This window comes from Haematobia irritans, chromosome 4, assembly GCF_050003625.1.
Source record: "Haematobia irritans isolate KBUSLIRL chromosome 4, ASM5000362v1, whole genome shotgun sequence".
Lineage (NCBI taxonomy): Eukaryota > Metazoa > Arthropoda > Insecta > Diptera > Muscidae > Haematobia > Haematobia irritans.
The window spans coordinates 58,427,803-58,451,631 of NC_134400.1; the positions used below are offsets into that span (position 1 = coordinate 58,427,803).

General features: G+C 35.9%; 1 protein-coding gene across 4 annotated transcripts in view; it reads right to left on the reverse strand.

The window, feature by feature from the left end:
• Nucleotides 1–2,381: 2,381 nt before the first annotated feature.
• Nucleotides 2,382–23,829, reverse strand: part of Ca-alpha1D (Ca[2+]-channel protein alpha[[1]] subunit D) — a 239,320-nt gene continuing 217,872 nt past the window's right edge. For all 4 annotated transcript variants that reach the window (XM_075304026.1, XM_075304023.1, XM_075304024.1 and 1 more), the window contains exons 21-25: nucleotides 20,438–20,626; nucleotides 20,131–20,376; nucleotides 19,413–20,069; nucleotides 2,823–2,983; nucleotides 2,382–2,757 (exon numbers count right to left, since the gene is read on the reverse strand). In XM_075304026.1, the coding sequence (XP_075160141.1) occupies nucleotides 2,685–2,757; nucleotides 2,823–2,983; nucleotides 19,413–20,069; nucleotides 20,131–20,376; nucleotides 20,438–20,626 (1,326 nt within the window). In that variant the 3' untranslated portion in view covers nucleotides 2,382–2,684. The remainder of the gene's footprint in view (nucleotides 2,758–2,822; nucleotides 2,984–19,412; nucleotides 20,070–20,130; nucleotides 20,377–20,437; nucleotides 20,627–23,829) is intronic.

Consider the following 23,829-nt stretch of genomic DNA (forward strand, 5'->3'; position numbering starts at 1 on the left):
GTTCAGATTTAGATATAGCTTCCATATATATTTTTCATCCGATTTGCACTTATATGGCCTCAAAAGCCAGAGTTTTGCCCTGATTTGTTTTAAATTTTGCACAAGAGGTACGTTTTATAGTATCGTTAATTGTGCCAAATTTGGATTTTGAAATCGGTTCAGATTTAGATATAGCTCCCATATATATCTTTCGCCCGATTTACACTCATATGACCACGGAGGCCAAAGTTATACTCCTAATTACGTGAAATTTTGCAGAAATTGCAGAATTATTATTCTAACTATGCATGTCAAATTGGTCAAAATCGGTTCAGATTTAGATACAGCTCCCATGTATGTGTACGCCAGGGTTGGGGAAATAATATATCAATTTTACGATGTGCAATTTACAAAATATTAATGACATTTTAATTAAAATAAAGTTTTTAATCTTTGCTTTAACATTGTTTTTCATTAAATTTATGACACAAATTTTGGAAATTTGCATCCCTCCGTTAAAGTCGCAAGTCTTTGAACCAAGGCAAGAAACACATTTTTGATTCAAAGAAATCATCTTCAAATTAACTGAAGTATTGAATTTTTACATTTAAGATAAAAACACTTCGATTATAGGTTTAAAGTTTACCATCTTTGGTTTAAAGTTTTTTTTTTGAATTAAGAAATCGCTTTTTACTTTAAAGTATCTGTTATAACTAGGATTTTTAAAATGGCATTTCTTTGTATGTGAATAGCTTTATTAATATACCGCGAAAAGAGAATGAAAATTCGATAAATGAGATGTGACTACTAATTTTAATTTTATTGATCCTAGATTTAAAGCCAGATGTGTCTCTATTTTAAAGAAGCCGGTATGTCAGTGTAAAACTAAGGAGGTGCTATTGTTTCTTTTTTTTTATCGATAAAAGGGGGTCAGCTCAACCAGGCAGGTCTATATAATTGTCTAGTTTGTAGCCTATAATGGATGGTATACAGTGGTTTCCGCTGTTTATGCGTTGCGTTTTTGAACCTTTTGGTACCATTTGGCCAACATGTTATCTTTGTCATGCTTAACCTTATGCAGGAGATGGGCACATAATCCATAATTGAATCGGAAGTTGTCATTGATGTGGGAGAATTCCGCTCTACGCACATCTATTAGTTCGAATTCGTGCACTGTCCATACACCAACTCATATATGTAGGTACTCAACGATGTAATCGGAAGTAGTCATTGATATGAATTGTTTGTGGTTTTATTTCTATATTAGATTATACTATCCTACTACAACGTACGCATACGTGCCACTAAATTCAGTAACATAAATTTATAGTATGACACTCATGCATTAGTCAAAAATTCAAAAATAGTGTGTGCAGTAATGGTCAAAGTGATAGAGGCAGGAAATTCGTTAAATGTTTAGTTTTTCAAAAAGGGGAATAAAATAAGAGCAGGTGCAATTGTTCTATTATACACGTACGGAAAGAAGCGTTTTTCATTTGCTTCGATGTACAAATATCCTAGTAAAAAAACCGTCGCAAAAAAAAAATGAAAATGTTCTTTTTGGATCCGGAAGAGGTGCAAAATTGGCGCAGAAGTAATGAATTTAACATGGGCCTGTCATAGAACGGATGACCAACATTTCAATAGCCGTTGCACTGTATTTGCATAACTTCTTAACCCTCGAATGCCCCAATTTTTTTGCCAGCTGATTAATTATTCAAAGTTAACGATACAAAATCGAGAAAACACCACAAGAAAAATGTATACGGTAAAATTCAGTATATGCTGCAAAACCTCTTGAACAGTTTTAACTAAGTTTTCTTTTTATTTTACCCATTTTTGTTGGCTTAAGATGTGTTTTACTAAAAGCTTCCTCATTTAACGAAGCCCGGTTGGGCATTAGAGGGTTAAGTTGTGATCCGAATTCAGTGTTTTGGATGCGAATTAAAAAATTTGGTGATATTTCAACAAATAAATAATTTTTATATTTTAATGCATTTTTATATTGTAATGCATTTTAACACTTGAAACGTTTGAACTCAAATATTTTCAAGACTTCACAATTGTTCTTGAATGGATTCTGCATTTTATTCGACAAAATTTAAATAAATTGTACCATTTTATTAATACTTACACAGTTTGTTAAACTATATGAAACAAAAAAGTTAAAATGACATATTAAAAATATGAAAACAGCGAGTTATGCAACAATTTATTAAAAGAACTTCCTGGGTAGTTAAAATAAAGAACATCTTCGGAACAACATGGGAGCAACAAAATGCTCCCAATTACCTTATCTACCTGAATGGAAGGTATATCCTCATATGTCCCACTAAACACATTTCAATTCTACCCAATCTGCGAATGATCTGAAAAGAACTTTTAGTTTTAACACTTACCAATTACAAGACGAATATAAAGAAATTATTTATTTTTTTTATCTCACAACTATATACATTTTTTAACAAAAACAAAACATGGTACATACCCAATAGGTTTGCATAAGAAATGCTCTTAAAATTCTATAGATATTGGCAATAGCCTTCTTCTAGGGGTTGATTATTATTATAAAAAATAATCGATTTAATTATTTTAATTATGGTAACAACATTAAAAAAAAATTGGCCAATATAAATTCTTATTTGAAGTTAAAATTTTTTCATTTTGCATATATCACACGAGGATCGTTTGTCGTTTAATTGCACTTACAGTAACATTCCGCTAATGTTTGAGGCATTTACTTCATTGGTATAATGTCTTCCATTTGTGGTATGCAAGCTAGTCCATAAGATCCTCGTTATAATCAGGGTTATTGAATTGGATTTTATTTTACATATCCTTACCTGTTTACTCCTCTTGACTCGGTATTCATCATTTTCTCATCCAATTGCAGCATACCCTCACGCCTTGGGATAGTTTCACCTTTTCCCTTAACTTGGAAATTTACACCTTGATCTTGACGACGGAAAGAGGACCATACTCTGCCAAATAGTGTGTGGTGACGCTAGAATGAGAAAATATTTCATCAAGTAATACCATCAAAGAAAATATGCATTGCTCCCAAACGATGTTGTGTTTGTTGTCAAGCATTGTACTAATAGCAAATACTTTTTTTTCAAGCGGTGCAAGGATTTTCTTCAATTTTTGTATGCCCCAGGCAACATAGATTTCAACAACAAATTCAGAAATCGCTATATATAGTATTTTCACTTCAAGTGAAACCTCTTTCAAATCAAATGAATCTTGTTTCAAATCAAATTAAACCTTTTTCAAATCTAATTAAACCTTTTTCATTTCAAATTAAACTTTTTTCAAATTAAATAAATCTTCTGCAATTTTTAATGAAATGTTGACCAAGATTTTTATTCGAATTCATATTTAGATCATTGATGGTTGGAGAATAATTACTGTGCACATATGGAACGTCAACTAGAAAACAAATGACATGATTAAAAATTGCATACTTTAACGGCCGTTTTCATGTAGCTCAGTTAGGCTTTAACTGCCAGTTAACAGAAAGAAAAATGGAAATATCTTTTCTCCGGTTAACTTTAACTGAAAAATTTTCTGCAGTTAAGTTTCTAACTGGCATATGGAATATATACGCAAGATGACAGATATGTAGATATCACGGTTTAAAAGTTCGTTAGCTAACGTAGCACTAACGGAGCTTCATGAAAATGGGGGTAAAACTGATTTAACATACGAACAAGTAAGGAAAGTCTAAAGTCGGGGGGGCCGACTATATTATACCCTGCACCACTTTGTAGATCTAAATTTTCGATACCATATCACATCCGTCAAATGTGTTGGGGCTATATATAAAGGTTTGTCCCAAATACATACATTTAAATATCACTCGATCTGGACAGAATTTGATAGACTTCTACAAAATCTATAGACTCAAAATTTAAGTCGGCTAATGCACTAGGGTGGAACACAATGTTAGTAAAAAAATATGGGAAACATTTAAATCTGGAGCAATTTTAAGAAAACTTCGCAAAAGTTTATTTATGATTTAACGCTCGATATATATGCATTAGAAGTTTAGGAAAATTAGAGTCAGTTTTACAACTTTTCGACTAAGCAGTGGCGATTTTACAAGGAAAATGTTGGTATTTTGACCATTTTTGTCGAAATCAGAAAAACATATATATGGGAGCTATATCTAAATTTGAACCGATTTCAACCAAATTTGGCACGCATAGCTACAATGCTAATTCTACTCCCTGTGTAAAATATCAACTAAATCGGAGTTAAAAATTGGCCTCTATGGTCATATGAGTGTAAAACGGGCGAAAGCTATATATGGGAGCTATATCTAAATCTGAACCGATTTCAACCAAATTTGGCACGCATAGCTACAATGCTAATTCTACTCCCTGTGCAAAATTTCAACTAAATCGGAGCAAAAAATTGGCCTCTGTGGTCATATGAGTGTAAATCGGGCGAAAGCTATATATGGGAGCTATATCTAAATCTGAACCGATTTCAACCAAATTTGGCACGCATAGCTACAATGCTAATTCTACTCCCTGTGCAAAATTTCAACTAAATCGGAGCAAAAAATTGGCCTCTGTGGTCATATGAGTGTAAATCGGGCGAAAGCTATATATGGGAGCTATATCTAAATCTGAACCGATTTCAACCAAATTTGACAAGCATAGCAACAATGCTAATTCTACTCCCTGTGCAAAATTTCAACTAAATCGGAGCAAAAAATTGGCCTCTGTGGGCAAATGAGTGTAAATCGGGTGAAATCTATATATGGGAGCTATATCTAAATCTGAACCGATTTGGCTGATATTTTGCAAGTTTTTCGAGACTCATAAAATATTCGGATCTACGGAATTTGAGGAAGATCGGTTGATATACACGCCAATTATGACCAGATCGGTGAAAAATATATATGGCAGCTATATCTAAATCTGAACCGATTTTTTCCAAAATCAATAGGGATCGTCTTTGAGCCGAAACAGGATCCTATGCCAAATTTTAGGACAATCGGACTAAAACTGCGAGCTGTACTTTGCACACAAAAATACATCAACAGACAGACAGACGGACAGACAGACAGACAGACAGACAGACAGACAGACGGACATCGCTAAATCGACTCAGAATTTAATTCTAAGACGATCGGTATACTAAACGATGGGTCTCAGACTTTTCCTTCTTGGCGTTACATACAAATGCACAAACTTATTATACCCTGTACCACAGTAGTGGTGAAGGGTATAAAAAACGGTTCGGATTTGGATATACGGTGGCGTGCAGAAATGAGTACATAATTATTATTATTTTTTATACCCTTCACCACTACTGTGGTACAGGGTATAATAAGTTTGTGCATTTGTATGTAACGCCAAGAAGGAAAAGTCTGAGACACATCGTTTAGTATACCGATCGTCTTAGAATTAAAATCTGAGTCGATTTAGCGATGTCCGTCTGTCTGTCTGTCTGTCTGTCTGTCCGTCTGTCTGTCTGTTGATGTATTTTTGTGTGCAAAGTACAGCTCGCAGTTTTAGTCCGATTGCCCTAAAATTTGGTATAGGGTCCTGTTTCGGCTCAAAGACGATCCCTATTGATTTTGGAAAAAATCGGTTCAGATTTAGATATAGCTGCCATATATATTTTTCACCGATCTGGTCATAATTGGAGTGTATATCAACCGATCGGTTCAGATTTGGATATATCTCCCATATATAGCTTTCGCCCGATTTACACTCATATGACCACAGAGGCCAATTTTTAACTCCGATTTAGTTGAAATTTTGCACAGAGAGTACAATTAGCATTGTTGCTATGCGTGCCAAATTTGGTTGAAATCGGTTCAGATTTAGATATAGCTCCCATATATATGTTTTTCTGATTTCGACCAACATTTTCCTTGTAAAATCGCCACTGCTTAGTCGAAAATTTGTCAAAATGACTCTAATTTTCCTAAACTTCTAATGCATATATATCGAGCGATAAATCATAAATAAACTTTTGCGAAGTTTCCTTAAAATTGCTTCAGATTTAAATGTTTCCCATATTTTTATACCCTTCACCACTACTGTGGTACAGGGTATAATAAGTTTGTGCATTTGTATGTAACGCCAAGAAGGAAAAGTCGGAGACCCATCGTTTAGTATACCGATCGTCTTAGAATTAAATTCTGAGTCGATTTAGCGATGTCCGTCCGTCTGTCTGTCTGTCTGTCTGTCTGTCTGTCCGTCTGTCTGTCCGTCTGTCTGTCTGTTGATGTATTTTTGTGTGCAAAGTACAGCTCGCAGTTTTAGTCCGATTGTCCTAAAATTTGGTATAGTTTCCTGTTTCGGCTCAAAGTCGATCGCTATTGATTTTGGAAAAAATCGGTTCAGATTTAGATATAGCTGCCATATATATTTTTCACCGATCTGGTCATAATTGGCGTGTATATCAACCGATCTTTCTCAAATTACGTACATCCGAATATTTTATGAGTCTCGAAAAACTTGCAAAATATCAGCCAAATCGGTTCAGATTTAGATATAGCTCCCATATATAGATTTCACCCGATTTACACTCATTTGCCCACAGAGCCCAATTTTTTGCTCCGATTTAGTTGAAATTTTGCACAGGGAGTAGAATTAGCATTGTTGCTATGCGTGCCAAATTTGGTTGAAATCGGTTCAGATTTAGATATAGCTCCCATATATATGTTTTTCTGATTTCGACAAAAATGGTCAAAATACCAACATTTTCCTTGTAAAATCGCCACTGCTTACTCGAAAATTTGTAAAAATGACTCTAATTTTCCTAAACTTCTAATACATATATATCGAGCGATAAATCATAAAAAACTTTTGCGAAGTTTCTTTAAAATTGCTTCAGATTTAAATGTTTTGCATATTTTTTTTTTTACTAACATTGTGTTCCACCCTAGTGCTTTAGCTGACTTAAACTTTGAGTCTATAGATTTTGCAGAAGTCTATCAAATTCTGTCCAAATCGAGTGATATTTAAATGTAGGTATTTGGGACAAACCTTTATAAAGGGTGATTCTTTTGAGGTTAGGATTTTCATGCATTAGTATTTGACAGATCACGTGGGATTTCAGACATGGTGTCAAAGAGAAAGATGCTCAGTATGCTTTGACATTTCATCATGAATAGACTTACTAACGAGCCACAACGTCGAATTTTCAGTGAATGGGCCCTAGAAAAGTTGGCAGAAAATCCGCTTTTTTATCGACAAATTTTGTTCAGCGATGAGGCTCATTTCTGGTTGAATGGCTACGTAAATAAGCAAAATTGCCGCATTTGGAGTGAAGAGCAACCAGAAGCCGTTCAAGAACTGCCCATGCATCCCGAAAAATGCACTGTTTGGTGTGGTTTGTACGCTGGTGGAATCATTGGACCGTATTTTTTCAAAGATGCTGTTGGACGCAACGTTACGGTGAATGGCGATCGCTATCGTTCGATGCTAACAAACTTTTTGTTGCCAAAAATGGAAGAACTGAACTTGGTTGACATGTGGTTTCAACAAGATGGCGCTACATGCCACACAGCTCGCGATTCTATGGCCATTTTGAGGGAAAACTTCGGAGAACAATTCATCTCAAGAAATGGACCGGAAAGTTGGCCGCCAAGATCATGCGATTTGACGCCTTTAGACTATTTTTTGTGGGGCTACGTCAAGTCTAAAGTCTACAGAAATAAGCCAGCAACTATTCCAGCTTTGGAAGACAACATTTCCGAAGAAATTCGGGCTATTCCGGCCGAAATGCTCGAAAAAGTTGCCCAAAATTGGACTTTCCGAATGGACCACCTAAGACGCAGCCGCGGTCAACATTTAAATGAAATTATCTTCAAAAAGTAAATGTCATGGACCAATCTAACGTTTCAAATAAAGAACCGATGAGATTTTGCAAATTTTATGCGTTTTTTTTTTAAAAAAAAGTTATCAAGCTCTTAACAAATCACCCTTTATATAGCACCCAACACATTTGACGGATGTGATATGGTATCGAAAATTTAGATCTACAAAGTGGTGCAGGGTATAATATAGTCGGCCCCGCCCGACTTTAGACTTTCCTTACTTGTTTTTTATTCTAAACGAATAAAAAAGCAGCAATAAAGAAACTCAAAATAATTTATATTTTCTTTATCCCTTCTTCAATTCTTAATAAAAATAAAACATAAAAAACAAAAAGTAGAGAATTCAGAGAGATAAATAAACATAACAAAAAGACAAAAAAAAAAACTAGCATGTACTCAATTTTGCACTTTTCTATACCGGTGTCAGTTGGAACATTTTCTAGTAGTTGGTCCATATCCCTTTATTTTTTAATACCATATTTATACGTTTTGGCATACTTTCAACCGATTCCTGTATAATTTCATCTGGTATATTCTGCCATTCAAGTTGCACTCGTTCCCACAGGTCTTCTAGTTTTGATGGAACAGACGTGTACAATCCCAGCCATCTTCCCACGATTGATCATAAATTCTCAATGGGGTTGAGTTCGGGGCGTTGCGCTGGCCAATTTTTGCTCACTAAGGCATTTTTTCACTATTTTTGCACTATGCTTCGTATCAACATCCTGTTGAAATACGACTTCATCTTCAGGATAAGCACTCTTGCCAACAAACTCGGGAAGATGAGTCTGCAAAATGGCGAGGTAGTCTTCCTTCCAGGTATCTGTTGTCCAATTTTTATGCTCTCTTGCAAACTTCATTCGCCTCTTTTGATTCTTTTCGGACAATGCAGGTTAATGTTTTTTTTTACAGCTGAAACATAACCAATGTTTTGGAGCGCTCGTCTTGCTGTCCACTCACTAACTTGCTTATTTTTGGAAACAGTAGTATTTTTCGGCGTTAGGGACTTGTTCTGCCTTATTTCTGTCATCATAAGGCGAGTTCCGCTTCGGTCGACAGTTTTCGGCGGCCTCTGGTTTGCTCTTTGGGAGTAGTATTTCGTCTTTTTTGGACGCGAATGACCACAGATCAGTGTTGCCAGGTTGGGGTGTTTTCCCCCTAAATTTAGGGTTGTTTTTTTACAGGTTTGAGGGGATTTTTACGGGTAATTTTTATTTGCGGGGATTTTTGGGCGTAAAAACATATCTTAGACCTTATATAGTGGAGCAATTCTAAACCAAATTCGGAACAATTCTGTCATGAATTATGAGAAAAAAAAGATGTAGGAAGTCAACTCAAGTTCCTAAGTATATGCAAGTATGCAATAGCATTATTTTCGTTTTTTTTTTCAAACGCTTCTGTTGAAAGGGCATTTTTATACCCTCCACCATAGGATGGGGGTATATTAACTTTGTCATTCCATTTGTAACACATCGAAATATTGCTCTAAGACCCCATAAAGTATATATATTCTGAGTCGTGGTGAAATTCTGAGTCGATCTAAGCATGTCCGTCCGTCCGTTTGTTGAAATCACGCTAACTTCCGAACGAAACAAGCTATCGACTTGAAACTTGGCACAAGTAGTTGTTATTGATGTAGGCCGATCCCCAGATTTGGGTTGCGGAGCCTCAAAGAGAAGCAAATTTCATCCGATCCGCCTGAAATTTGGTACATGATGTTGGTATATGGTCTCTAACAATCATGCAAAAATTGGTCCACATCGGTTCATAATTATATATAGCCCCCATATAAACCGATCCGCAGATTTGGCTTGCGAAGTCTCCAAGAGAAGCAAATTTCATCCAATCCGGTTGTAATTTGGAACATGGTGTTAGTATATGATCTTTAACAACCGTGCCAGAATTGGTCCATATCGGTCCATAATTATATATAGCCCCCATATAAAACGTTCTCCAGATTTGACCTCCGGAGCCTCTTGGAGGAGCAAAATTCACCCGATCCGGTTCAAATTTGGAACGTGGTAGAAAATTTTGTTGAAATTTTATTTTTATAGAAAATTTTGTTTAAATTTTATTTCTGTAGAAAATTTTGTCAAAATTTTATGTCTATTTTGTCAAACTGAATTACATACGTATTTGATCGATCTCTTTATACCCTCCACCATAGGATGGGGGGTATATTAACTTTGTCATTCCGTTTGTAACACATCGAAATATTGCTCTAAGACCCCATAAAGTATATATATTCTGGGTCGTGGTGAAATTCTGAGTCGATCTGAGCATGTCCGTCCGTCCGTCCGTCCGTCCGTCCGTCTGTTGAAATCACGCTAACTTCCGAACGAAACAAGCTATCGACTTGAAACTTGGCACAAGTAGTTGTTATTGATGTAGGTCGGATGGTATTGCAAATGGGCCATATCGGTCCACTTTTACGTATAGCCCCCATATAAAAGGACCCCCAAATTTGGCTTGCGAGGCCTCTAAGAGAAGCAAATTTCATCCGATCCGGCTGAAATTTGGTACATGGTGTTAGAATATGGTCTCTAACAACCATGCAAAAATTGGTCCACATCGGTCCATAATTATATATAGCCCCCATATAAACGGACCCCCAAATTTGGCTTGCGAGGCCTCTAAGAGAAGCAAATTTCATCCGATCCAGCTGAAATTTGGTACATGGTGTTAGTATATGGTCTATAACAACCATGCAAAAATTGGTCCACATCGGTCCATAAATATATATAGCCCCCATATAAACCGATCCCCCGATTTGGCTTGCGAGGCCTCTAAGAGAAGCAAATTTCATCCGATCCGGCTGAAATTTGGTACATGGTGTTAGTATATGGTCTCTAACAACCATGCAAAAATTGGCCCACATCCGTCCATAATCATATATAGCCCCCATATAAACCGATCCCCCGATTTGGCTTGCGAGGCCTCTAAGAGAAGCAAATTTCATCCGATCCGGCTGAAATTTGGTACATGGTGTTAGTATATGGTCTCTAACAACCATACAAAAATTGGCCCACATCGGTCCATAATTATATATAGCCCCCATATAAAGCGATCCCCCGATTTGGCGTGCGAGGCCTCTAATAGAAGCAAATTTCATCCGATTCGGCTGAAATTTGGTACATGGTGGTAGTATATAGCCTCAAACTCCCATGCAAAAATTGGTCGAAATCGGTCCATAATTATATATAGCCCCCATATAAACCGATCCCCCGATTTGACCTCCGGAGCCCCTTGGAAGAGCAAAATTCATCCGATTCGGTTGAAATTTGGTACGTGATGTTAGTATATGGTATCCAACAACCATGCAGGAATTGGTTCATGTCAGTCCATAATTATATATAGCACCCATATAAACCGATCCCCAGATTTGACCTCCGGTGCCTTTTGGAGAAGCAAAATTCATCCGATCTGGTTGAAATTTTGTACGTGGTGGTAGTATATGATATTTAACAACCATGCCAAAAGTGGTCCATATCAGTCCACAATTATATATAGCCCCCATATAAACCGATCCCGAGATTTGGTTTTGGAGCCTCTTGGAGGAGCAAATTTCTTCCGAGTCAGTTGAAATTGTGGTAGTATATGGCCGTTAACAACCATGCCTAACTAACAGATAAATCGATCCCCAATCACACAAAAATTGGTCCATATCAATAATTGTATATAGCCCCCATATAAGCGACCCCCATATTTCAATTCTGGCTCCCTACGTACCGTGCAAAAGTCCATATCGTTTCGTAATTATTTGTAGACTTACTTACACATATTTTTTTTGTCTAATGTATGGACTAACTCACAATTTAAAAAACGATTTAAGATACCACAACCCAAGTAATTCGATTGTGGATGACAGTCTTTCGTAGAAGTTTCTACGCAATCCATGGTGGAGGGTACATAAGATTCGGCCTGGCCGAACTTACGGCCGTTTATACTTGTTTGTTTTAATATATACCACGTATGGACTTACATATAATTTAGAAGATGGTGTTAGGAGGTTTTAAGATACCTTGCCATCGGCAAGCGTTACCGCAACTTAAGTAATTCCATTGTGGATGGCAGTGTTTAGAAGAAGTTTCTACGCAATCCATGGTGGAGGGCCGAACTTACGGCCGTATATACTTGATAATTTTTAATTTAACTTAGCAGTTAAATTTTCATTAAATTTTTGGTCTTATAATTTCTCGCGAATAACTATAATTTTTTTAGCATCAAAAGAAAATTTATTTTGTCTTTTTCAAAAACCCCCAAAAAATTTAAGAATGTAATAAATTTATGAATGAAATTTACGGATATCAATTCAATTCAAACAGAGTTGATATTTAGGAAGTCGTGCATTCCTAAAATAAGAATTGGATAAGAAATAATTGCTACACTGAAGAAAAGCGTGCCCGGTTCCAAAGATTTACTTTAAAAATTTTGGTATTAATTCCGAGCCAAAGAAGCGGAGAATACAAGTAAGGATACTTTTAAGACACAATTCTCTTTTAAATTTGGGTTTTGTGTACTTGCTTCTAGGAAACAAATTTTCATTTTTCGCTTTTTCACTTTTTTTCTTCATATGGTATCAAAAGTCCTTTAAAAACGAGTTAACGACAACTTTATTTTCCAAATTAAGACTCGACGTTTAGTGGAAATTACAGTATGTTTCAAGTAAAACCGTCTTTAAAATAAAGTGTTGAAAAACATGTCCTATATTTGAACAATTTTTTGCTTTGTAGTCAAGATGCAAAAAGACTACAAATTTAAAGACAATTTCATTAAATTTAAAGAATTTTTCTGAATTATTAAAGTCAAGTTGACCTTAGCCCAAACATTTTTTCTTTCATGTTATGATACCCATTTTTAAGTGAAACCACTTTATTATAAGGACAATACGACTTCATTGAAAAGTTTATCGACTTTTGGACAAGGAAAAAAAACTTTATACTAGAGAATTTGAAAGAGGTTTCATTTCATTTAAAAAGGACACATTTGATTTGAAAGAGGTTTCATTGGGCTTGGTATTGGGGTAAAGACGGCCAGGGACCACTTAGTAGGACTACCCCATAGAAAGGCCCTCATGTACCAACCTTAGACAAACTCTTAGGAATCTGTTTCAGTTTGAGCTTCATTATCGCACCAATAAAGAAAACTTTTGGAATATGTTGAACAATACATTATTCTGATAATTGTATATCAGCAAAGGTGTACATCCAAAAGATTTTAATATCAAGTGAGTATAGAGATCAAAAAAGTATATAGTGATTTTTTGGCAACACTGGTTTATACGGCTGACGAACATTTCGTGTTTCATTAGCTCCGTTCGAGAACCCGATAATTTTTGATAATTATAACAAATTTTTACTGGAAGTCGTACGTTTACACCAAACTGCCAGGAAAAGATAGCCGGAGAGAAGCACATTTGACAGTTATCAGATAGAAAAATTGCAAGTTTTTCCTAGAGATTTTTTCCCCAGTAAAATCTTGGAAACCAAAGCATACGTTGCCAGCTGGTTGTTGATAACAAACAACGCACCAGTACAATGTACATGTTCCGCAACAACAATTGGATGTTAAAAAAAAACAGGATTCGTTTTTATACCCTCCACCATAGGATGGGGGTATATTAACTTTGTCATTCCGTTTGTAACACATCGAAATATTGCTCTAAGACCCCATAAAGTATATATATTCTGGGTAGTGGTGAAATTCTGAGTCGATCTGAGCATGTCCGTCCGTCCGTCCGTCTGTTGAAATCACGCTATCTTCCGAACGAAACAAGCTATCGACTTGAAACTTGGCACAAGTAGTTGTTATTGATGTAGGTCGGAAGGTATTGCAAATGGGCCATATCGGTCCACTTTTACGTATAGCCCCCATACAAACGGACCCCCAAATTTGGCTTGCGAGGCCTCTAAGAGAAGCAAATTTCATCCGATCCGGCTGAAATTTGGTACATGGTGTTAGTGTATGGTCTCTAACAACCATGCAAAAATCGGTCGACATCGGTCCATAATTATATATAGCCCCCATATAAACCGATCCCCCGAGTTGGTTTGCGAGGCCTCTAAGAGAATCAAATTTCATCCGATCCGGCTGAAATTTGGTGCATGGTGTTAGTATATGGTCTCTAACAACCATGCAAAAATTGGTCCACATCGGTCCATAATTATATATAGCCCCCATATAAACCGATTTGGCTTACGAGGCTTCTAAGAGAAGCACATTTCATCCGATCCGGCTGAAATTTGGTACATGGTGTCTCTAACAACCATGCAAAAATTGGTCCACATCGGTCAATAATTATATATAGCCCCCATATAAACCGATCCCCCGATTCGGCTTGCGAGGCCTCTAAGAGAAGCAAATTTCATCCGATCCGGCTGAAATTTGGTACATGGTGTTAGTATACGGTCTCTAACAACCATGCAAAAATTGGTCCACATCGGTCCATAAATATGTATATATAGCCCTCATATAAACCGATCACCAGATTTGACCACCGGAGCCCCTTGGAAGACCAAAATTTATCTGATTCAGTTGAAATTTGGTACGTGGTGTTAATATATAGCCTCAAACTCCCATGCAAAAATTGGTCGAAATCGGTCCATAATTATATATAGGCCCCATATAAACCGATCCCCAGATTTGACCTCCAGAGCCCCTTGGAAAAGCAAAATTCTTCCCACTCGGTTGAAATTTGGTACGTGATGTAAGTATATGGTATCCAACAACCATGCAGGAATTGGTTCCTATCAGCCCATAATTATATATAGCTCCCATATAAACCGATCCCCAGATTTGACCTCCGGTGCCTTTTGGAGAAGCAAAATTCATCCGATCTGCTTGAAATTTGGTACGTGGTGATCGTATAAGATATTTAACAACCATGCCAAAAGTGGTCCATATCATATATAGCCCCATATAAACCGATCACGAGATTTGGTTTTGGAGCCTCTTGGAGGAGCAAATTTCATCCGAGTGAGTTGAAATTTGGTACATTGTGCTAGTATATGGTCGTTAACAACCATGCCTAACTAGGTCCATATCGGTCTATAGTTATATATATCCCTCAGATAAATCGATTTCCAATCACACAAAAATTGGTCCATATCAAGTTCATAATTGTATATAGCTCCCATATAAGCGACCCCCAATTTCAATTCTGGCTCTCTACGTACCGTGCAAAAAGTCCATATCGATTCGTAATTATTTGTAGACTTAACTATACATAACTTTTTTGTCTAATATATACCACGTATGGACTAACTCACAATTTAGAAAACGATGTTAAGAAGTTTTATAATACCACTACCCAAGTATTTCGATTGTGGATGACAGTCTTTCGTAGAAGTTTCTACGCAATCCATGGTGGAGGGTACATAAGATTCGGCCTGGCCGAACTTACGGCCGTATATACTTGTTTGTTTTTAATGTTTTATAAGCTGAAATTTTGAATGTGCAAATAGTTACTGGATGCAATTTTAAGCAATGAGAGTTAAATACACTCTTACTCTCTTGCTAGTTTTTACTGGATATTTTTTGAGTGGAAAAGTACTCGAACAGACCTATTGTCAAACATCTTCAGTTTGGTCTATAAACGAACAACACTTGCTTGAATTTTATTATCAAAATGTGTGGTCTGCTAAGAAAGACCATTGCTCTCTTCTGTGTTCGGCGACGATGCTCATTTTTGGCCCAATGGTTACATAAATAAGCAGAATTGTCGGTTAAAAACATTGCAAAGCTACCAATGCATGCAGAAAAAGTGACAGTTTGGTGCGGCTTATCTGGTGGCATTATTGGTCCGTTCTTCTTTAAAGTTGATGCCAGTTATAACGAATGGTGAGTGCTACCGTGAGATGATATTTAACCTGTGTCCAAAATACTTGACTTGGATGACACGTGGCTTCACATGCAACACTGTGTGCGTACACACAAAAAAATTTCCAATTAAAATTTTAATTGATTCAACAAATTTTTTAATTGAAACAAAAATCAATCACAAAAATAATAGGCAAGTTCGGTGAACACTTTGTTTCACGTTAGGGACCGGCCAATTGGCCGCCTAGATCAAGGTATTTAACGCCTTTAGATTATTTTTGTGGGGCTATATTAAAGTTCATACAGACAAGCCTGCTGTATGATATTGACGCATTGGAAGACAACACTGAAGCATTTATTCATGGTATACCGGCCAAAATATTGCAAACAGTACGCCAAAATTGGACTAAGCCAATTTAAATTATAAAGTTAATTGAAGCGAATTTAAAGGTTAGCTGACACAAAGTGTAACAAATTCACATTGGCATATGGGTAGAAATGACAGATACATGACATTTGTTGTATTGATCAATAGTTTAAAAAAATCTTAATTGAATTAAATTGTTAATAAAAAAACTTTCGAAGAAATTAAATTTTTAACCCTCTAATGCTCCAATTTTTTTGCCAGCTGATTAAATTTTCAATGTTAACGACACAAAAGCAAGAGAACTAAGCAAGAAAAATGTATACGGTAAAATTCAGCATATGCTGCAAAGCCTCTTGAATAGTTTCAAATAAGTTTTCTTTTTATTTTGCCCACGTTTGTTGTCTTAAGGTGTGTTTTACTAAAAGCTCCCTTATTAAATGAAGCCCGCCTAAAGGCATTAGAGGGTTAATATAATTTTTGTTTTTATTTTTTAAATCAAATGAATTGTCGTGCATGAAATAAAAACAGGTATATACAGCAGTAAGTTCGACCTGGCTGAATCTTAAATACCCACACCCTAAAAAAATCGCTTCTTTAACATATGTTCCAAACATATTTTGCAGGAAGCACATATATTATTGGATACTGCCGAAACATTAATATGTTTGTTTTATGTGATCATATTATATGTTTGGAAGCATTTTGAGCCCAAAAAGATTATATGCTTGGAAGAATTTTTCCCAAAGACGATTGTGCTCATTGCCTAACATACTCGCAATTTTCACTTCCACGAAATATTTTAGTTCTTGGCACCTTTTTCTGTAATACAAATAATGTTGAAGAATTTATTCACTTTTATAAATTTTTTAAATTTTACCTTTCACCTGCACGGAGAATCGAACCGAGGACCATACAGTTTGTAATCTATCCACTGGACTACGTAGCTGTTATAGCCACCAGTAGATAATTATCGTTATAAGTTACATTTATATAGCATAGTTTGCAGCGCCCACGAGCCCATGCAAACATAACATTATTTCACAGAAACATACATTTGTTTGCCACGTGGAGCAGTGGTTAGCATGTCTGCCTTGCATACAAAGGGTCGTGGGTTCGATCCCTGCTCCGACCGAACACTTTTTTTAATTTACACATTTATATTTATACTATATTAAATTTTTATAATGAAACTTCGAAATGTGGGTTATTAAAGATTTATAGTCAGCCAGGGAGCTACCGTGGTGCAATGGTTAGCATGCCCGCCTTGCATACACAAGGTCGTGGGTTCGATTCCTGCTTCGACCGAACACCAAAATGTTTTTCAGCGGTGGATTATCCCACCTCAGTAATGCTGGTGGCATTTCTGAGGGGTTCAAAGCTTCTCTAAGTGGTTTCACTGCAATGTGGAACGCCGTTCGGACTCGGCTATAAAATGGAGGTCCCTTGTCATTGAGCTTAACATGGAATCGGACAGCACTCAGTGATAAGAGAGAAGTTCACCAATGTGGTACCACAATGGACTGAATTGTCTAAGTGAGCCTGATCGGGCTGCCACCTAACCTAACCTAACCTAGTCAGTAACAGTGCTTGATATAATCGAAATTGACTGATTTTTTGATAAAATATTATTTTTTTATTGCAAAAATAACAATTTTGTAACAAAAAACTGTTTTTGGTACAAAACTTTAAAATTTGGAAGGAATTCAAAAACTCTAACAAAAGAAGAACGTGGAGTCGAGTATAGACATACATAAATAATTTTATAATATAAACATAAATTTATTTAGGCGTGAACAGTTTTTTACTAGCATTTAACACCATCGCTCTAAAATGCCTTTAGCTGCAAAACTCGAACTTAATGCCCGCTTTTATATGTTAAGGTGTCCGTCAACTCCTCGAGGACTACTTATTAATAAAGAGGTACTAGACTTTGTTTTTATATATTTTACTGTGTAATGTTTCACTATTTCCTCCTTATTTCATTTTACTGTCCCAACTCTAAAAAGAGTATAGTGCCCTTTCGTTATTTTTATGAAGACCCTTGATTTCTTTTAACGAACCAAAAAAAAATTGTGCCCATAATGCCAAAATGATAAACAAAACACATGTCCACACATACATAAAATGTCCCAATACATACATAAGATGTCCCAAACATTTAGTGTTAGTTTTGGGAACATTACATGTTTGCACTTAAATATATTGTGTTTTAAAATTGTGCCCGAAACACATTTTGTTTTTATCGGAACATATGAAAAACATATTTTTCTAACAGTGCACCACTATGAATCAAATAAATATAATAGATTCCTTTGAAAACTCTTCGTCATACACAATTTCAGGGGGGTTTGATGACAGATATTCTCCTGAGCAGATCAGTTCAACCAGTATGCTTCCCGAAGAACTAGATCAGAGTCTCAACCATTTTTGTTTGAGTTTTAGAGGAATCATGAACATCTCGTGTAAGCGTGCAAGAAAATGATGAAATAACGCCTTGAGAGAAGAAGTAATCTGGAAATTTTACTTTCAGTTTTATGGTATTTTCACGATCGGTGCGCCTTCTATAATAATTCTATAATTGTGGTTCTGAAAAACCTACAGAATCTAGACCCCAAACCGGAGGGCGGGTTTATAGGGGGGGATGTATAACAAGTTGTACCGATACACAATATATTCGAAATATATATAGACAATATATTCTAGAAGCCTAAGAAGTGAAATCGGGAGATCGGTCTTTATGGGCTATACCAAAACATGGGCCGATGCACATCAGTTGCTGAAAACCTATTTATGGTTCTAGATTTCAAACTTCAGGCAAATCGGTTTGAAAGTACGGTTTCTAGAAACCCAGGAAGTAAAAGAGGGAGATCGGTCTATATGGGACCTATACCAAAACATGGACCGATAGACACCATTTTTGCCTGCAAACAAAAACCTAAATCTGTGCCAAATTGCAGAACGATAGCGCCATTAGTGAGAGCTGTAGCATGACGGACAGAGACACATGGTTATATCGTCTTAGAATTTCCACCTTTATGTAGACGGAAATCGATATTTCGATGTGTTACAAACGGAATGACAAACTTATTATAACCCCATCACGATTCTATGGTGGTGGGTATAAAAAAAACAAATACGAACGTTAATCGTTCCGTGAGCAGTCAGTTAGGATATCATGAAGGGGTCAAATTGGCAAAACAAAAAGGATCAGATTCCTGCGAATACTAAAGAGTTTCCAATGGTGGTTTCATATATTGTGCCGTTTCTGTCTCGGCCATAAAAAGAATTCGCTTATCTTAGTTAGATTAGGTTAGGTTCACCTAACCTAACCTATGTATGGAGTAATAGAGGAACAAAAATGTATACATTTTTAAAATGAATAAGAAATAGACTGGAGTAACTTACCCTATGCATGGGATCTGGTTCCATTGTCAATTCATCCAGAAGGCCCGAAATTGTTCTCTTCAACGCAGGTGATATATCGTGCAGGGTTCTCAGACCAGCTTGAAGCGTTAAAGCGCTCTCATTTTGATCAACTTTACCTTCCTGTTCTTTGCGTTTCTTAAAACGTCGGAAGTAGTCCTGAATTAGATATGTGGCATAAAATTTACCAACGGTGACCTCATCGTCATTGCCGGGCGGTGGGACACACTGGTCAAGCAACTTGGGATTGGTACGTTTCCAAATTTGTTTGATAGTCGCACGCAACTCAGCATTTGCATCATCTATATTTCCTTCCGTTTTGATGCTTAAGGAGGTACGCACTACGGCGAACAGTGTTGCATTGAATAACACCGTTCCATCGGAATTCAAAGGCATATTCATGGAAACCAATCTTTTGCAGGCCATCCTGTGCGGACATAACTTGCCAAAACCCAGAGGTGGTGAGATTTTTCTTAAGAGAGTAACAACATCAAGATGTTTAATGCGTCCCTTTGCATCTGGATCATATTCACTCCATAATCTAATGAACTCGTCCAAATGATGTGGTCCAAGAATAGACCAATCGCGTGTTAGGTAATCAAAGTTGTCCATAATAACAGCGACGAACAGATTGATGATCTAAAATGTAAGACTCATGTTAGAGAACCAACTTTAAGCACCCCGTTCAGGTGATACATACAAGAAAACTGCATAGGACATAGAAGGATATGAAGTATGGGAAGGCTATACTGGAACCACAATTTCCTGTGGCATCCGATTCAGGATCACACTTAACCTCATCTCTTGGCGAACAATCCATCATAATTTCCTGCCAGGCTTCACCAGTGGCCGAGCGAAATAGAACCAAAACAGCTTGAGGGAACGTTTGGAAATTATTATTGCGATTGATAGCTGTTCCCTCATCCAACATGATTTTGCCGAAGACCTGAAAAAATATACTCTGGAATTAATTCCTCTCTACATTATGGGTGGGACTGGTAACTAACCTGCATTCCAATTACAGCATAAATGAAAAACAGCATAACAATGAGGAGAGCAACATAGGGAAGAGCTTGGAAGGATTTTATAAATGTCCACAATAGTGTGCGAATACCTTCGCCCTTGCTCAATAGTTTCACCAGCCTCATAACTCGGAACAGTCGGAAAAAGTTGATTGATATCAAAGTAGATCCTCCCTGTAAAAAGTGAAAAGCATATAATTAGAATCCTCGAACATAGGTGCGTATAGCGATCAAAATGTCGTCCGGTATAAGTCGTCTTCAAACATAAAATTGCGGAAGTAAAAGAAACAAATTTGTAGGATTATAATTATAAACAAATTGGTTACATATTTTGAACCGTTCTCCTGAAATATACGTCTTATTGCATAACCTCCCCCACGTTCCCATTAAATTTCAAGTAAATCGACGAGGTTTAAATTTGTCACTACCCCTTTCCACGACCAGATACCCGTCTAAAAAAATGGTGGATCTAATTGGATATGATCAGATCTCAAAATTGGCTACTTTGGATCTACCAAGATATGATGAGATATAATCAGATGTAACTAGATATAATCCCATATATGATAAGATCTGTCTAAATATAGGACTATATATAATTATATGTAGGCAAAAATTGAGATCTGATCAGATCTAATTCTATAGCAGTTAAATATAATCATATCGTACCAATTTTCGGATCTGCTCAGATCTAATTAGTTCTCTCGATTTTTACTCGGACACTCTTGTGTGAGTGTCCTGCAGTTTGTGTAAGGTGTAAGCGAATTTTGGGGGCATATAGCTTTAGATTACTGGCGGACCTAGAAAACGTTGGTTCAACAGAAGAAAATAATCGAGAAGGTTCAACGGTTAAAACTAGCAGCACCCATATGTAATAGGTACTTTTAGTTAATGTGGTATCACAATAGACTGGATAGTCTAAGTGAGCCTGAAAGTTAATCGGGCTGCCACTTTAACCTAACCAACCACCCTCAACATTCCCCGAACATTTCGGGGAACATTTTTTTAAGTTTCAAACTGTGAGGAAAGGAGGATGTTCCATACCAGTCAAACTATCAACAAAATCGGTACCCCATAATAATTTCAAAACTTCCCCCCACTTCCTCTGTAAATTTCAAGTACATTGGGGAGATCGATTTTTTTCACTGTATTTAAAAAAAGTCGGGCAAAGCGGACCACGTTTCGAAAAAATTAGTCAAAATATCAAGTAAATCGTCTCCGCCGTTTCCGAGCTTACCAGGAACATACAAATAAATACAAAAAAAAACATAAATGGAATTTCAAAGCTTCTCTGAGTAGTTTCACTGCAATGTGGAACGGCTATAAAAAGAAGGTCCTTGTCATTGAGCTTAATATAGAATCGGGCAGCACTCAGAGACAAGAGAGAAGTTCACCACTGTGGCATCACAATGGACTTAATAGTCTAAGTGAGCCTGAATATCGGGCTGCCACTATACCTAACCTAACCTTCATATGTTTTGGTGTAAAAATTATACAAATATATAATTTTAGTACATTATTTATATACTTTTAGTACATTATTTCCAAGTGCAAACATATAATGTTTATATAATAGTATAACATGCAAACACGCATTAGGTTGGAAATTTCCTATAAACATATATATACGCAGCAAAAATTCTCATTACTCGGTAAGCTTGTAGGTAAGCCCATTTAAAACTGAATAACCACTTATTAATTGGCATCGCTCCGAAATTACATTTACACACGCATGTCCTCGGAGGAAAGTACTTCTCCCCAGGCATACCTTCGGCCACGAAGGTGCTTTTAAAGCATATAATCACCTAATATCTAATCACTTATTCGTAGATATACCAAATATTGCATCGATTACAATGGATCAAAATATGGCGGGTAATGCTGTAATATGAACACTATTTGAATAGAAACGAATATTGCCGAAATAAACAAAAATGTAACAAGTCATCTAAATAAGATTACATGCAAATTAATTTCAACTTAAAATATAAATAAAAGTGGGTTGTTTAAGGGAGTTTGAATCGTGTTATACGTTATAATAAACCTAATAGACCACATTAGGTTCGAAATCTACTAAAGGTGGATTTTAACATAACTCCCTTTTTGATAAGGCAAATGGCAGTTGAAATCTAGTTAAAGTCGATTTTTAAAGTGTAATGGGAATGAGGTATAATAAAGCATTTTGAGTTTTTTAAGTAAATGCTCAATTATTTCAATACTTATACCTAATGATACCATCATTTATTCTATTTTATTAAGTCACAGCCAAATGCATTACATGTTGAGAATGACAATTCGAAAATTACCAAGAAGTATTTATTATTGTCATTACAAATTAGTCATTATAAATCATCGCAATGTAATGCAATGTGTAATGACAGTTTTATCCTCTTAATTCAAATTGTAATGAGATGTGGTTACCTAGTTTTCGCTGGGTATGTTTAGAAACGCCAGAGAGAGGAAAAATATAGGTGGCGACGGAGATAAATAACGAAAGTATACACACAAAAAAATAAAATATGAATTTGTACATAAATTTGTACATTTGTGAAAATGTATAGACTCTTTCATAAAATAGATGTACGTAATTTTTCTTCGTAAATACTTGTTATTATACTAAGAAATGTTTAATAATGCGCAAAAATTCTTTCGTAAAATTAATGAAACCTTACATAATATATCCAAATATATTGGTTTTCTCTTAGCATGAGAGAGCCACAACATAGAGTTTCTCTCATATGTATACATATATAGTATATAATACATATATAGCATATAATACAAGGCAAAAAAACAAGAAAAAAAAACCAAACATAATGCTTTTGAAGACAACACATGGCTGTGCTGTGTTTGGCATTTTCAGTTCAGTTTGAGTCGCCGTCGATTCGAAGATTATTTATTGCTGAAAAAGGTTGACGAAATAAAACAATTGTATTAATTAACTGGAAGCGTTGGTGCTCATATTGACAAGTAAAATGTTCTTTACTTGCAGGACTTTAATGATGTTTTTTTTTTTTTTTATAAATGGGTTCATACATTATGTAGGCATTAAGAATTAGGGAAAAAATCGAAAAGAAAAGTTTAATCATGACGTTTTTAGTATATATAATGTTTTCAATGTCGAAAATTATACTTCATTCACAATATTAAACATTTCATTAATATTATGTATACATTCATAGTCAATGAAAACCTGTATTTTTTAATTTATGAACTTTTTTCATACAATTTATAAATTCCGTGTTTGGAAAATTTATGGGAACACTATTCATAAAATAATTGAATTATTTTTTTGTGTGTAGATATATAGTAAATATTTGGGGTGTAATATTCAAATAAATAAAGGGTGATACGGTCAAAATTTGGTCAAGGGAAAA